This window comes from Thamnophis elegans, chromosome 11, assembly GCF_009769535.1.
Source record: "Thamnophis elegans isolate rThaEle1 chromosome 11, rThaEle1.pri, whole genome shotgun sequence".
NCBI classification, from domain to species: Eukaryota; Metazoa; Chordata; class Lepidosauria; order Squamata; family Colubridae; genus Thamnophis; species Thamnophis elegans.
This window is the reverse complement of record NC_045551.1, coordinates 24,542,600-24,558,067: the sequence shown is the minus strand read 5'-3', so window position 1 is coordinate 24,558,067 and position 15,468 is coordinate 24,542,600. Positions and strand designations below refer to the sequence as shown.

The following is a 15,468-nucleotide window of genomic DNA, read 5'->3' as shown; positions in this document are numbered from 1 at the left end:
CAGTACCTTGGCCCAGCCCAACCCAACTGGGTGCCTATCTGCAACCTGCTGGTAGCCATCTGGGCCAGAACATGACTGGCCTTAGATCTGTGGAGCAGCCCCAACCCTGCCCCTGGGCACTTGCACAGGAGGTGGTAAGCACGTGTGGGGCCTGCCATCCTTGGGGGCCGTGTTGCCCCGCAGACTGACTATGGTATGAGCGCTTTACTTTTCACTGAGGACTCCACTTGTGCATTTGCCAACTCGTGCATGTGCCCAGGAGGCGGGGCCAAGGTGGCAGGGCAGCCCCGCAGGTCAGATCTGAGGCCAGGCACAGGAAACAACACTATCCATGGCCTGGATTCACTGCTCACTTATGTTCACCAGCGGTACTGTTTTAGGGCAGGAATGAAGCCTTCAACCAGACATGTCAAACACAAGGCCAGGATTTGGCCTGCAAAGCTGCCCTAGAGATAGTGACGGACTGACCACCCCTGCCAACCACTCTGGAACACGCACAGGAGGCAGTGAGTGTACAGAGGCCAACGGTGCCCGGTCGCAGCCTGCCATCTGAGGGACTCCACAGCATACGCAGCACAGGTGGGTCTGGGGTGCTGTGACCGCCAGGCTGGCCCTAAGCAGCAGGCAGAGGCACAAGGAAAGAGGCACCTGATTGGACCTGTTGGAAGTGCTGGGCAGCCATCAACCTGCCTGCTGGGTGGGGCAGGCGGCCAGGTGGCCACCAGCACAACTGGCAGGCTGGATTGCGTGCCAACCCCCCCATGCCTCTATTTTTGCTTGCTGCCTGTGCTGCTGTCACAAAGTGAGGGGAGGCAGATGCAGGGCGGGGTGGAGCCATCCAATTTCATTTTCTAACTCCACTGCACATGCAGACAAGTCTTATACTGCCTGACCCACTCGCAAAGGCCCTGATGAACGGGAAAGGTGGGGAGTCCCCATCCTCAAGAGGCAGCTGGGAGTCCGCAGCCCGCGCAGCACAGGGAGGTCCAAGCCCTGTGACTGCCAGGCTGATATTCCAAGAAGCAGGCGAAAGCATGCAATCTGGCCTGCCAGATGCGCCAGGCGGTCACATGGCCTGCCAGATGCACTGGGCTGCTGTGCAGTCACCATGGGCCAAGACAGATTGTGGGGTTGCAGTGAAGCAGTCCAGCCAGTCACCATCATGCTGCAGCCCCTGTGCAGTTGCCCCCTCCCTCAAGCTTCATCCTTCAGTGAGCCTGCTCTCTGCCCTTCCCATCCCAGTGCCACTGGAGGACGAGGTTTGAGGGAGGGAGCTGAGCATGCAGAGGCTGCAGTGTGGTGGTGACTTGCTGGGCTTCCTTACCACAACCCCACGATCTGTCTTTGTCCACGACCGCCGCGGTTGAGATGGATCAAGCTACTATGCATCTGGCAGGTCGTGTGGCCACCTGGGGATCTGGCAAGCCTGATTGGGTTCCTTTGCATGCTGCTTGGAATTTCAGCCCGGCGGCCACAGGGCTTGGACACATCTGCGCTGCCCAGGCTGCAAACTCCCAGCTGCCTCTTGGGGATGGGCGCTCCTCACCTTCCCCATTTGCCCAGGCCTTTGTGAGTGGGCATACGACAGGCTTGCTGAAGAACCAGGTTTGATGGCGGGCAAGAGCGTGCAGGGGTCGCAGCGTGAAGATGGCGACCAGCTAGACATCCTTGCGGCAACCCCTCTGTCTTTGTTCCTTTTGTGGATTAGGGCCCTGCATCTGCTCTGGTCCCGCCCCTTTTTGCCAGAGACCCCTTTATCCCCCCTAGCCCTGCTAGATCCCCCACATGGCCTGACTCCTGACGTGAGCAGCGTCAAGATGGCCACTCCCAATCTACCAGCACAAACACTCATTGGGCCACCTTGCCACGCCCACCCAGCCTGAGTTCAGCCACAATGCTGATGTAACCCTCAATGAAATTGAGTTTGACACTTCTGCTCTAAATGCTCGATATTTCTGTTTTTTTAAAGGCATATATTTAGCAATGAAACATTTCTTTGTTATGTAAATTGGTCCTAAGAAATAAATAAGGGTAAAACTATGCAATCTATACAAATCAATGATATACAGTATGATTGCCCTTTGCTTCCCCAGCACATAATGCACTCAGTAATCACACCCAGGTGTACCTTAGTCTTTCCACTGAAGTTAAAGTTAGGCAATACTACTCAAAAAAGTAGTGTATTCCTCAGTAGGGAAGTTTAATTCAATGATAACTTTACAATTGCTATTCTGTAATTTTGCCTAATTTTGCATCATAAAACCATCAGTTACTGTCTTTTTTTACTTATTTTCTAAAGTTATATTATATTTATGTTCTAGTTCCTTGTCTTATTCATTTCATTGTATAATTTCCTTTCAACTTCAGTTTCATACCATAAATCACTTTAGCTTAGTTCGAAGGTAGAGATGCAGGCTATATTTATAAAATGCAAATTATTTTTTTCATAGCAGTAATGTCACTGCTACCTGATTGTGGAGAGTTGTAGTTAAATAACACTGTTCCATTATATTTGTTTGCCACCCCATTTCTTAAAGAGTTGAGAACCTCATAGAAAGATAAATTTGCATATCTCTCTCCTCCCCCCCCCCAAATATGTATATGATTCCTTAGTGAAAATAATTTAATCAGAAAAGAGACTTGCTGCTTCAACTTTTCTTTAAGTTAAAGCTAAACCTTTTTATAAAGGCTACTGCTTGCAGTTTCATTCCAATGGACATTTAAAGAAGCTTGTCTTTAAATAATGTACATGTTGGGTTAAGTCATAAAACAACAATTTCCATATAATAAAAACTCCTTCCTTGATGTTGTTCATTTAAATTAAATCTGATCCTGTGAACACAGCCATGAATATCCATTATGCCTTACAGAAAAATAGACATAAGATATCAAAAAGCTGTCAAGGTATTATATTGCCTTATAAATACATTGTGAGGTAAAGCCATACATCTGTTGCTGGTTAACAAAGCAGCACTATGAGATTTAAGACACCAATAGCTTGGTGAATATGCCCTTGATCTTATGCAAATTAAGAGTCTTAACAATGTAGGGATTAAATGTTCATTTTTAGATTGACTTTGTTAAATGCATGCATTCACAGAATAGCACCTGTTGTGGAAAATATATCGTTTAAGGCTTCTGAATATGTTCAGGAATATTAAGTAGAAAGATTATTTTTCTCTGGAAAAGAATGTAAAGAGGGCTTTATAGCACAAACTGTAGTAGAGCATTCCCCGACATATTTTTTTTTAAAAAATACTTAATGTAAGAAAAGCCCACAAAACCAATAACTGGCTGAAGATAATAATGAGATTGAAGAATATAATCATAAATCTAACCAGGTTATTGATGGCCTAGCATGCACATTAGGACATACCATAGATCTGGTGGTTTTTTTTAAAATCTTAGGGAAGTAATAACATGATTTGAACATGGAAGTTATTATCACCCATGCTTTTTCATATGTTTAGGTCTCTATGAGTCACAACCACTCTGGTTTCTTTTCAGCTTCCTTGTGTTACCCACCTCCCTAGTCATTAACACATCAACCTAGAGGAGACAGTGAATTTTAGTCCTGCCTTAGGCATGAAAGCCAGCTGGGTGACTTTAGGCCAATCTCTTTCTCAGCCCAACTTTCCTCACAGGGTTCTTGATATGGGGAAAAAGGGAGAAGTATTAGGTATGTTCACCACCTTAAAATATTTATAAACATTTATGAAAATAATAAAGGCAGGACAAAAATAATAAAATCTGTCCACAGTAACTAATGGACCTGAATCAGTTTAAGAGGAAGTTGATTAGATAAGCTTTGTGTGTCTGGAAAGATTTGCATTCAACAATTGTTTGTCAATTGCAGCCATGTTTCTTTATAGCCTTACCTGGGATATAAGAGTTTAACACAAATTCATCCAGAAATAAAATATTCTATAACTGGGCTACATCCCATACAAATAAAAAGCCAGTAGAATTATTGTGATGTAGTACTTAGCTATAGAACAAAGGCCAAGAGAGAGAAGTTTTTAGTCTACTCTTATCCATAAAAACTCACATGATAAAGTCAGCCTACCCTACTTCACAAGTCTGCTTGATCTGAAGGTAAGATGAAAGGAGATTGCTATATAAGATACAATGACCTCCTGTGGGGGAGGGGTGAGTTATATGTTAAATAAATAATAAACAAATGTAAAGGTTAACCTTTTGTAGTGGAATGTCTTCTTAATCATCCAGGTCATGGTTTCCCAAAGGTGCTTTTTCAAAAGGCAACTGAACTTTCTTTGTTTTTTGATTATGAAAAGCTTCTTGGATGAGAACCGCAACTATTTCAAAAGAAAAAAACAATAAAGTCCTGTTGCCTTTTGAAAAAGCACCTTTGGGACTTTTGTAATAAAAGTCTGCATTTCTACCAATGCTCATAAAGAAATAACTCCTATGAATTTCCTTGTAAGTATATAATCATTCTGAAAGAATTATACTGTAAATGTAAAACTTATTTATATTTATCTTTTTCATTATGCAACCCAATTATGCATCAGTTGATCATGAAGTGATCAGCACAATAATTACCGTATATACTCAAGTATAAGCCGAGTTTTTCAGCCCACTTTTTGGGCTGAAAAAAGCCGCCTCGGCTTATACTCGAGTCAGTGAAAAATTTGCCCGAAATGGAGGAGAAAAAGGGGCGGGGCCATGCCGCTGGGTGACGCTCATGAATGGCCCGGCGCCCCTGTGAGTTTCCCCTCCCTCTGTGTCAGTTTGCCGCGCAGCGCGCACCGCACCATCCCCCCTCCTCACGTTCTAATGTAATGCAGGGCTGTCTTACGATTCCCCTTCCTCCCCCTCCTGCTGCTCTGCAACGATGTCCCACCTCCTCCTTGTTATGGCAAGCAGCCACATAACGATGTCCCAGAGCTAGTTTACTGTTTTTCTTTGAAATAAATATTCAAAAACATTATTGGTATCTATTTTTATTTTTGAAATTTACCAGTAGCTGCTGCATTTCCCACCCTAGGCTTATACTCGAGTCAATAACTTTTCCAGTTTTTTGTGGTAAAATTGGGTGCCTCGGCTTATATTCGGGCCGGCCTATACTCGAGTATATACGGTATTACTAGATTGGTGGAATTATATCTACTCAAACATTAGACAGCTTCATGCAGGAAGTTACATAGGACTTGAGGATGTTTAGGAAATAGGAATGTTAGTACAGACTATTTTTTCTCATGCACTTTGGGCTATAATCTCTATCCATTCCAGGTTAGGTAAAATTTTGAAGCAAAGACCCCCACCCTGCTCGGTAGAGCAGCAAAAGTCAAGACAGCGTAAGAGGCTCCTTCATGCTTGTTGTTTTGTACATTTTTGTACACCTGAAGAAGAAAACTAAATGGGTTATAAAAGTAAAGATATAAGTTTCTGGACTTCAGCTGTGGGATTCTACAGTTGTAGAATGTGGGGTGAATTCTCTTTCAAGGTGATGCTTGATTCTGTAAACAGCAGACATTTGCATCTGTATCAAAGTTTAGCCTTTCCTACAGCTAACAAACCACACCTACTCTATTCTGAGATTCAAATAAGAGGAATGTTTGAGCTCTGATGAAGCTCAGAATACTTTTTTTGTACTTCTTTGCTTGTATACAAGGCTTAATTGTTTTGAATTTTATTTACCTGCTCTTAAAAAATGCTTCAGATTGCTGTTACTGACTCATCATCCATTTGGAATGTCATTTAAAACAAAAGCTGAATTCTTCTAAGAGGTGATTTGTTAGAAAATTGAAAATGTTCTGTAATTCAATCCTTATTATTGCATCTGTTAAAGTACGTCTTTGGTTGTTTTCCACATAGTGTGATTTCCATATGCAATAATTGTAGCTGCTTCACTTTTCTCATTCCAGAAAAAATGATCTAGCCTGCAGGCCTCATTCCTGGCATGCTACCAAATTCACGGAGAATCGACTTGAAACAGCTGCGTCAAGACTCTCCTCCACCAATGTCTGTGCTTCATGGCCCTCTCAGTATCATTCAAGGTGAGTTCCTGTTGAAAGTTACAAGCAGCAGGCTCAAATGGTAAGAAAATAATTGCTTGTCTTATTTTATTTTTAACTTTAAACTGCCAGTAATGGTACCGTGTTGTCTTGTTGGGCTTACGGTATGAAGCAAGTTCTATTATTTTAAAAAAATCAGTAAATTATATACCTGAGAGATTAATTCACAATTTTTTTTCATTATGAAGAATGAAAAATAATACCGGCGAGTTTTGATGGCCAATGATTTTTTTTCTTCCCTACTACTAGCACCAGAATGTACAATCGTTTCAAATCTGAGCAGCTATTTGTACCAAATAACTTCTTCCAGTAGCATTTGATGGAAGAAATTGAAATTGCTGTTCCAGGGTAGCTTCTTAAAATTATACATGTGTATTCTTCTCTGGCATCATTTTAAAGAATAATTCTGTAAATACTTTACTATTTACTGTGTAATTTCCTTGATGAAAATAGGTATTGTATACCATTGCCTTTTTAATAAATGAAACATCCACAATAATTATTTCTGTGAAAATTCTTCCAGGATTTAAAAAAGAAGCATCATAATTAAGATATAATTTTTTTCAATCATTCATAATATTATGATTTAGTTACAACAAACACAAAACCCCTTAATATAAAATATTCAGATTTGTAATGAATTTAGAAACACATTTAACATGATTGACACTATAATGCTGGTTGGTTATATATTATTAAATAATATATTCTGTTTTGAAAACTATTTATGGCTGCAATCATATAGCAGTTTAGCTGGAAATAAACTTCAAGGAATTCTGTAGGATTTTTAAAAAAATATATATCTATTTTTTTACTGTTGTATTGCATCTTTTTCAGAAATACTATGAATTTTTTTTGAATGAAACTAATTCACCTGGGAGTTCTGTCTGTGCTGATTTTGTAGTAGGACAGAAGTGAGAAAAATCTTTTAAAAACAAAATATTAGCTGACATACTAAACTAAACATATCAAAACTTATCTCGAGACAGTGGTCAGTGATGCAGAGTTGATAGATATAATCATGGGCTTGTTATAGTCTTCACTAAAGCTTTTTTCACACTTCACAATTTTTTAAAAGTGACAATATGATTTTAATTAAGTTTTAATAAATACATTATTGCTGTAGGTAATTGTAATGATAGTTTTGTGTATGTGTGTACTTTATTAATGGAGGTATGTTTGTTTTATTTGTTGCAGTTCCTTTGATCTTTCAAATTCATGGAATCAATCAAATCTACATCGTACCTCAGGCCAGTTCAGCTCTGTGGGAAGCATGGAAATCTGGGATCACACACCCCAAACATATCAGTATGGACAGATTTCCTCTGCAAAGTCCAATAGCAGCATTGATCATCTGGGCAATCCCAGCAAAAGAGATTCTGCATATGGTTCTTTTTCTACTAGCTCCAGTACACCTGATCACACATTGTCCAGTGTGGATGCTCTGTCAACAGAGAATGTGATGTATAAAGTGGGTCACTGGGAAACTCAAAAGCAAGGGAATAGCAAGACTGTTTCATTTCTGAGTGATAATGGAAGATTTGAAGAAAAAGTTAACTCCTTTGCAACTCCACCACAATACGAAAACAACCTACGTTCACGACTAGAAGACCATACTAATTCAGTGTATTCTGGGCCTGGAAGATCTAATTTTGTACCTGTATGGTATGTCCCTGAAGGAAAAAAGTCTCCTTCTCCTCCACCTCCCCCACCCCCTCTCCGTAGTGATAGTTTTGCTGCTACCAAAAGTCATGATGGAGATCATGCACCTCCTCTATATTCAGATGGCATTCAGAGCCCCCAGCATTTTGAAGTCCAAAATAGAACACCAATCAGAACTGACTGGAGTGCTGACACTGCCGAAGAACAAAAGCGAATGATCAGGTCAGTTGAGAAGGCCTCACACAGAAGACGAGGAAGCAGCCCAATACAAAGACCTGGTTTTATTCCAAATTATGATTTATCTTCCCCAGGTGACAGGATAAACAATAATATGGGACATGCTAAGAGGCTGCATTCTTCTCTGTCTAGTACTGATGTTCGATTTGCCCAGTCCGTTCCTGAGTCTCAGCACCATGAACATCAGCGTCAATATAGTGATGAATATAGTTTCTTTCACAATGCAAAAGCCTCTGCATCATCTAAAGAGCCAAAATGGCTCTCTTTTTACAGTGACATTAGGGAAAGGCCTTTTGATAAACATAACTGTCATCTAAACCAAATCAGGATTCCTAGTAATACCACCACTGCAGTTTCTGACATGGGTTCTGAGGAAAACCCTGGACTAAATCATTATTACTGTGTAAAAGCGAGGCAGCAGTCTGCTCAGGGAACCTCAAAATCATTACAGTTTAAAAATGAACGTAGGAATTCTGGAACAGGAAATCTTGATGCTTCTGTGTCAAGTGAGAATCCTGCCATAACCATGAGCCAAAATCCTAAATATTCTCTACCTCAGCATCTTACTGAGTCTTCTCTGGATATATGTGAAAAGAGAGCTCATTGTGTAGTTAATAAAGGAGAGGATATTAAGGCTGTTGTACTGGAAGATTCTAGGAAGATAAATTACTCTGAGAAATCAAGTCAGAATAAGACATTTGAAGAAAATCTCAGTAGTCATGAATATAAGGATGGGCAGGAGTATTTTCAGGTGTCCGACACTAAAATAGCCCAAAAAGATTTCAAATGGAATCAGGAGAAGAATTATCATATTTCTCCCCAAAAGACCCCAATGTTGCATTCTTTAGCTCAGGAAGAGAAAAGGCAGATTAATGTTGCTGCCGAAATTGGGACTAATAAACAGACAGGATTTGATGTTCACCTAAGCAAAAATGCACGAAGGAGTGATCGTTTTGCTACCACACTGAGAAATGAAATTCAAATGAAGAGAGCAAAACTCCAAAAAAGCAAAAGCACAGCAGCCTTAATAGAGCCAACTGAGGAAGAGGACTGTGCTGAGAACTGGAAGCATGATTCTCAAGAAAAGACAGCTTCTTTATCAGAAAGTTGTTATTCTCACATGTACAAAGATAATCTGAAAGAGGCCCAAGCCAGAGTTTTGAAGGCCACTTCTTTTCAGCGCCGAGACTTGGAACCCAATTCTGCAGATTATCTTCCAGACCGAAAGATAAATATATATAATACATCTCCATTGACTTTGGTTTCTGAAGATGAATTAGGTTTCCATGAACTTAGACAATCTTCTAAAGAGATATCACTGAGTAATGGTGCTCACCATCTTTCACGTATTGGTGCTAGGAAGAGATTTACTGCAGAACAAAAGTTAAAATCTTATTCCGAACCCGAGAAAATAAATGAAGTGGGTATATTGGATGGTAACTGCCAAACACACCATCGTCCAACTACATCAGAGGAAGCTTTGGAAACTTTTGCAGATAAGTGGAAGTTTTTTGAAGAGACTAGTAAGCCAGTCTGTCAAACATCTTCACAGAGACATGCATCCTACTTTCATTCAGAAGCAGAGTCTGCTACTCCTCGTAGAAATTCTAATGAAATTGAATCTGGAGGATCATGGTACAAAAAAAGAATGCGGTCAGCTTCTTTGGGAATTGAGAATGTGCTTTGTGCTTCTGATAGATCTAGTGAAACTGTACGTTACAGTGGCCATATCACTAAATCAAGACAACCTCAGAGGTTAGAAACATTTGCAGAATACCAGGCTTCTTGGAAAGAGCAGAGAAAACCTATAGAAAGCTGTAGTTCTGGAAAGTACCATTCAGCTGATAATATCCTTGATGCTGGTTTTGAACAACTTGAGAAATCTCAATATAAACATGAAAGGTCCAGGTCATCTCCTTCTACTGATTTTTACAAGCAGGTAAACACATTTTATTACATTTTAATTTATTTGAAAGCAATAAAAAATAAGTATGTATGTATGTGTGTGTGCACGCGCACACACACACAACTGATACAATGATAAGAGGAAATTTCTTAAGCATATTGTTGTATACAAGATTTCAGGCAACCCTGTTAAACTATACACTTCAATTGGGTGGGTTGCTGCCGGTTTTACTACCGGTTCACACACGTTTGTTCGTTCATTTTGCGCATGCACAGAACAATTTACAGTGAACTGCGCATGCGCAGTCACTAAAAACCAAAATGGTGGAAGCCCAACATTGGCGAGGGAACCACTTCGGGGACCTTGGCATGCCTGGGTCGCTACCGGTTCTGCGACTCAGGCCTGAATTCCACTATCGGCCAAACTGGGCCACACCAGGAGCAACCCACCTCTGACTTCAATGAGTCCTTATGTGAACAGAAAACTGATTCAACCTTTGCGGAAAAAGGCAAAAAACCGTTAAATATACTTTTCTGCAAATATGAATGCATACTTACTATAGTATTTGTTTAGTTGTATACAGATTCCAATTTAAAAATTGAAAATATGACATATTTTGAACCTTTTCAGTCGGTACTTTGTAACATCCTTTAGTAGTAATTAAAGCTTCCAAACAACCATAGTCACCTTTTGGGGGTTGGACTGATTTTTCCCTATCTCTCTTGCAGAAGTCAGAAATTTTCTTAGGTTTCCTTGCCTGCCATTGCACATTTTAGATCTTCTCATATATGTTCAGTAATCTTATAGTCTGAAGATAAGAGGACTGTTCCAAAACTTTTGACTTTTCTTTCATGTAATTCTTCATAATGAACTGTAATCTCTTTTCAGGTTTAATTACTTTTATTAACTGCTGTACATTAGTTTGAAAGCAAGAAAAATCTCCACCAGAATTGGACATTCAAAAGTGGTTAGGTCTGCAAAACAGTATTCATAGATCACTTCAAAAGACCTTCCAAAAATTTTAGCTGATATTTGTTTACCTCTGGTAAAACATTGCTTACTGAACAACAAAAATGTACACATGTAATGTTATCAGAAGGAAATTTTTTTATGGCTCTGTAATGATGTATTTGAAGAAAAAAAATACCTTGCCAGCTGGTAAAAAAATGGAGAGTTCAGTTCAATGGTAGGTTTCAATTTATTTTACTGCCGATTCGCTTTTGTACATGCTCTCGCTTATGCACGCACATGACGCTTGTGCTCCCCCCGCCGCCACTACCTGTTCAGGCAAACCGGCAGAAACCCACCTCTGCTTTAGTTATACTTTGTGGTTCTATGAGAGACAATAGCACAGGAAATTCTGAATGGGCGAAAGGAAGAATTGATTTGGCTAAATACCAATAAAACCTGACCTTGTTTTAAAAGACCTTGAAGACCTGCTTCAGGGTAAAGTGAAGCCCCCTTTTGGATTGCATAGATTTGTTTCATTTTATTCCTATCCAGATTTGTTTTCCTTATGTTTTTGTTATGGTCATCCTTCTTATCTTTATTTCTCTTTTTTTCTGCTGTATTTTTCCTTATTTTTAATATTTCCATTTATTGCCACTCAGAATGATTTAAAATTGGTCAACATATACATTTAAAAACAAAGAAGTAAATAATGTCCAGTCAGTGAAGAAACTGAATCTGAAAAGAAAATGGATACTTCAGCAAGATAATGATCCAAAATTTAATTTGTTTCTCACATACCTGTTTAAAATGCCAACTACAAATATCCTGCATCAGATGCGGTTATCCCCACAGTCTCTGTTGTGTTGCTTTTTCTCTTAAATATATACTTAGCCTTTAGCATTCTACATCATTCATTTCTTCCATCCACTGTTATTTCGTTCATAATTCAGGCCAACGTCTAGCTTTGACACTGTCTATTAATTAAGAGGGGAGTATATTATTTTGTTGATTAAAAAAAAAAAACCATTGAAAATATTCAACCTGAAACATCTTTTAGATGTTGGGTTAATTGCTGACGTCTCTGTATTCTACAAGGGATTCCAGCTCAGGGCCTTTATCTTTGTCACCACTATACGAAAATAGGAAGGGGAATTTTCCCAACTCAGCTGTGGGGAGTTTAAGGATTATCTGAGAGTCATGTTGGGAGACAGAAGAGGTTAAATCTAATATAACTATAATGTTCCATTTAAAAATGCCATGTTTATATATTAGTGTTCCCATTTAAAAACCCATTTGAAATAAGCATGGTATATCATATTATTAGATACATGAACTCCTTATCAGATGACACATTAATATGTGATCATATTGATGGGTATGGATGTGGAATGGAGAATTAAAGATCAGATAACAATGAAGAAACAATTCTGCATAAAGTTTAAGATAAGATAAATATCCATTATTTGCAACAGTTATTAGCCATCTGGCATGGTAGCATTGTTCTGTAAATAAAAATTTAAAGCACACTTATAATAATATGAAGAAGTTGATGTCTACTGCAAAGTATTATAACTTGAGCATGGAGGATATAATAAAAAAGTGTTTAGTAATTCCTTGGCATTTTACTACTGTTTTAATACGCCTGTAAATTCACACTGCAAAAATTGCTTTGCAATTTATCAATAAACAAGTGCTGTTATTTATTATGTTAGCTTTGTGTACATTTATTATACATAATATGTACATGGAGAAAGGGCATTCTGATGGCATAGTCTTATCACATTGGAAATGACTCTACAAATGAGCCTACCATGATATATTTTAAAGGAAAATCTCAGTAAACCGCAGTGTATTGGATAGGGTTGGGATCTTCTTCAAGGCATATTTCCTTATGTTTACATATCTATATTACATGATTAGTTATTGTTTAATGCTGTTTCAAGTTGCTATTAGTTGCTTTCTACTTATTTGAAGGAAGATGGTGGTTTCCTGTTAGTAAAGACTAGCTTTTCATTTTCAGCACTTGTAAAAGTATGAGGGAAGCCACAGGTAAAAAGAGATAAATACTTTTTCTTCTGACCATGCCCTGCAATAAATTATTCACAAATGAGTGCCATTTCAGTTTATTTTGTCAATACCTTAGATCCAGTCAAGATATTGAAGCTATATTTTAGATCGTGACTGTAGAGCAGGGGTATTCAACCTTGGCAATTTTAAGACTTCTGGACTTCAACTCCCATGCTGGTTGAGGAATTCTGAGAGTTGAAAACCACAATTCTTAAAGTGGCCAAAGTTGGACACCCTTGCTCTAGAGCAGGGGTGTCAAACTCAATTTCATTGAGGGCCACATCGGGATTGTGGTTGACTTCAGGGGACTGTGGTGGGCATGCTGCTGTGTTCGCTCTCCTTGGCCAGGTTGCTCATGGTGTGTGTGAGAGGGCAAAGTGTGTGGGTCAGAAGGAGGCCCACTCCTTCTCCTTGTGAGGAGACTCGACTTTGTAACCAAAGCATCCTCAGTGATAGGATGGGAGACCACCAGGAGAGGTCAGGAAGAGGACAACAAGGAGGATGGTGAAAGGGCAGCAGGGTTGCTGGTGGCCAAGTGCTAAGGCAGGATTTATTTCAGACTCTCACTCCCTCTCATTATAATCTCCTTCCTTCCTTTTTCCCTTTTCTTCTTTTTTCTTCATTCTCCTTTCTCCTTCCTTCCCCTCTTTCCTTCTTTTTTCTTTGTCTTTTCTGTCCCTTCTGGATGCTCAAATGCAAAAAGGTAAACATTTCTCAATGCCTCCTGCTAGTAGTTTGTGGCCACTTAGATTGAGACTGAGAACAAACCAGCTCAGTTTATCCCATGCTTGCATTTCGTGGGGGCGTCCACAAACAACAGAACAGCAAAACTGTCAAAATGATGGCTGTGATAGTTGATCAGAGCTCCTCTGATTTTTATGTGCAACAGCTTTAGCATTTACAAATAGAGATAAATTATTTGCTTTCCTATTAATACATAATCCTTAAAAGGCTATTCTTTAGAGACCTGCATGGTCTAATTCAGACTCCCCCCCCCCCACTTTCTTTGTCCTGTTTTCCACACTGGAAATAGCTGTTTGCAACACACGAGAGGATATTTTCCTAAGAGTTCACAATTCAAGAATAGCTATGTGTTGTGACTCAGCAGCAGTCTTCTGTGAGTCTTTTCGGGATGCAAGATTAACAATGCAGCTGGGGCTCGTTAGGGGCATCTTCTGGGGATAAAAGGACGGAGGGTGCCACGCCCTGGTTGCAGGAGTCAATGTTCATTCATGCATTCAGTGATCATCGGTCGTGGTTTATTTGAGATACACTTGGAGAAGTGATTTGCTTTCTGTAACCCTGATTCAAGGAGACACTTGGAGAAGTGCATTGCTTTGTAAGAGTTTTTGTTTGGTATTCTGTTATCTTCTTGAAAGAGACTTTATTTCTGTTTATTTTTGGGCTCGCAGCCAGTCTGAGCCGAGAACTGATAAAGAGAGTTCCTTTTAAGTTTGTTTGCCTGTCGTCTGTTAACGAGCGGAGAAGGGGGGACAGAACAGCTATGTGTCCATGAGGTATCTCAGGGTGGGAAAGGCCATGGGGGAGGGGGGACTACTGATAGAACAGGCCCTCAAGCCTCCCCAGCCAAAGATACCTCATGTTTATCCCTCCGTTCTTGCCACAAGGACTCACCTTGCAAATATCTGTCTCCCCTCTGCTGCTGTTTCTTTGCCTCTCAGGAAGGGAGAGGAGAGGAAAGTTGGCTTGGAAATGCTTTTCGTGCCGAGAATGGACACTCCTGTGTGCTATAATATCACACAGGTTCAGGCACCCATCATCTTCAGGGACCATAAAACTTTCATTCTCGGTGCGAAAAGTGTTTGCCGGTCTCCAGTGACGTGCGGTGAGGTTTACGGTTGGTGAGGCAAGAGCGTGGCGGCGACGAGAAGCAGCGTTCCTGCCACTGTCCCCAACAGAGGCGTCTTGCATTTATGTCCACCATAGACGCGAGACTCCTCTGTTGGACACAACGGCGGGGACAGAGGAGGTGGGGTACGAGGCGGTGAAGCACAGCGGCAGCGAGACGCAGTGTCCCCACCGCTGTCCCCGACAGAGGCGTCTCGCATTTATGTTTGCCATAGACGCGAGACACCTCTGTCGGACACAGCGGCAGGAACGGAGGAGGCGGGGTGCAAGGTGGTGGAGCGCGGCGGTGGCGAGAAGCAGCGCCCTGCCGCTGTCCCCGACAGAGGTGTCTCGCATTTATGTCCACCATAGATGCGAGACGGCCTGTTAGACACAGGGGCGGGGACAGAGGAGTCAGGGGGTGAGACGGCAGCCGGCAAAGGAAGGTGAGAGGAGGAGGAGGAAAGGGAGAGGGGAGCAGGACGGGGCTCCCGGTGGGGAGGGAGAGGAGAAAGGGAAGGGGGGCACAGCAGCAAAAGAAAGAAAGCACACTGATGTTAAAACACTTGTAACCAAGCGACATGCTGCATGTGATGATGGGTTTTTTTTTCTTTTTTTGTGTGCTTTTTCCTTTTTTTTTTTTTAATCCTAGTTTATTGTGGTGTCTATTAAATATATAACAGAGAGATATGGGGTGTGTGTATGGGGGGAAACGTAGTAGGGATGGATTGCTACAGGCAGGGGAATAAGAAACGATAC

At 40.7% G+C, this 15,468-nt stretch overlaps 1 protein-coding gene across 2 annotated transcripts in view; it reads left to right on the top strand.

Moving 5' to 3' along the window:
* SHROOM2 (shroom family member 2) overlaps window positions 1–15,468 on the top strand; it is a 169,007-nt gene that overhangs the window by 96,808 nt on the left and 56,731 nt on the right. For both annotated transcript variants that reach the window (XM_032226217.1, XM_032226218.1), the window contains exons 3-4: window positions 5,889–6,020; window positions 7,236–9,876. In XM_032226217.1, coding sequence (XP_032082108.1) covers window positions 5,889–6,020; window positions 7,236–9,876 — 2,773 coding nt within the window. The remainder of the gene's footprint in view (window positions 1–5,888; window positions 6,021–7,235; window positions 9,877–15,468) is intronic.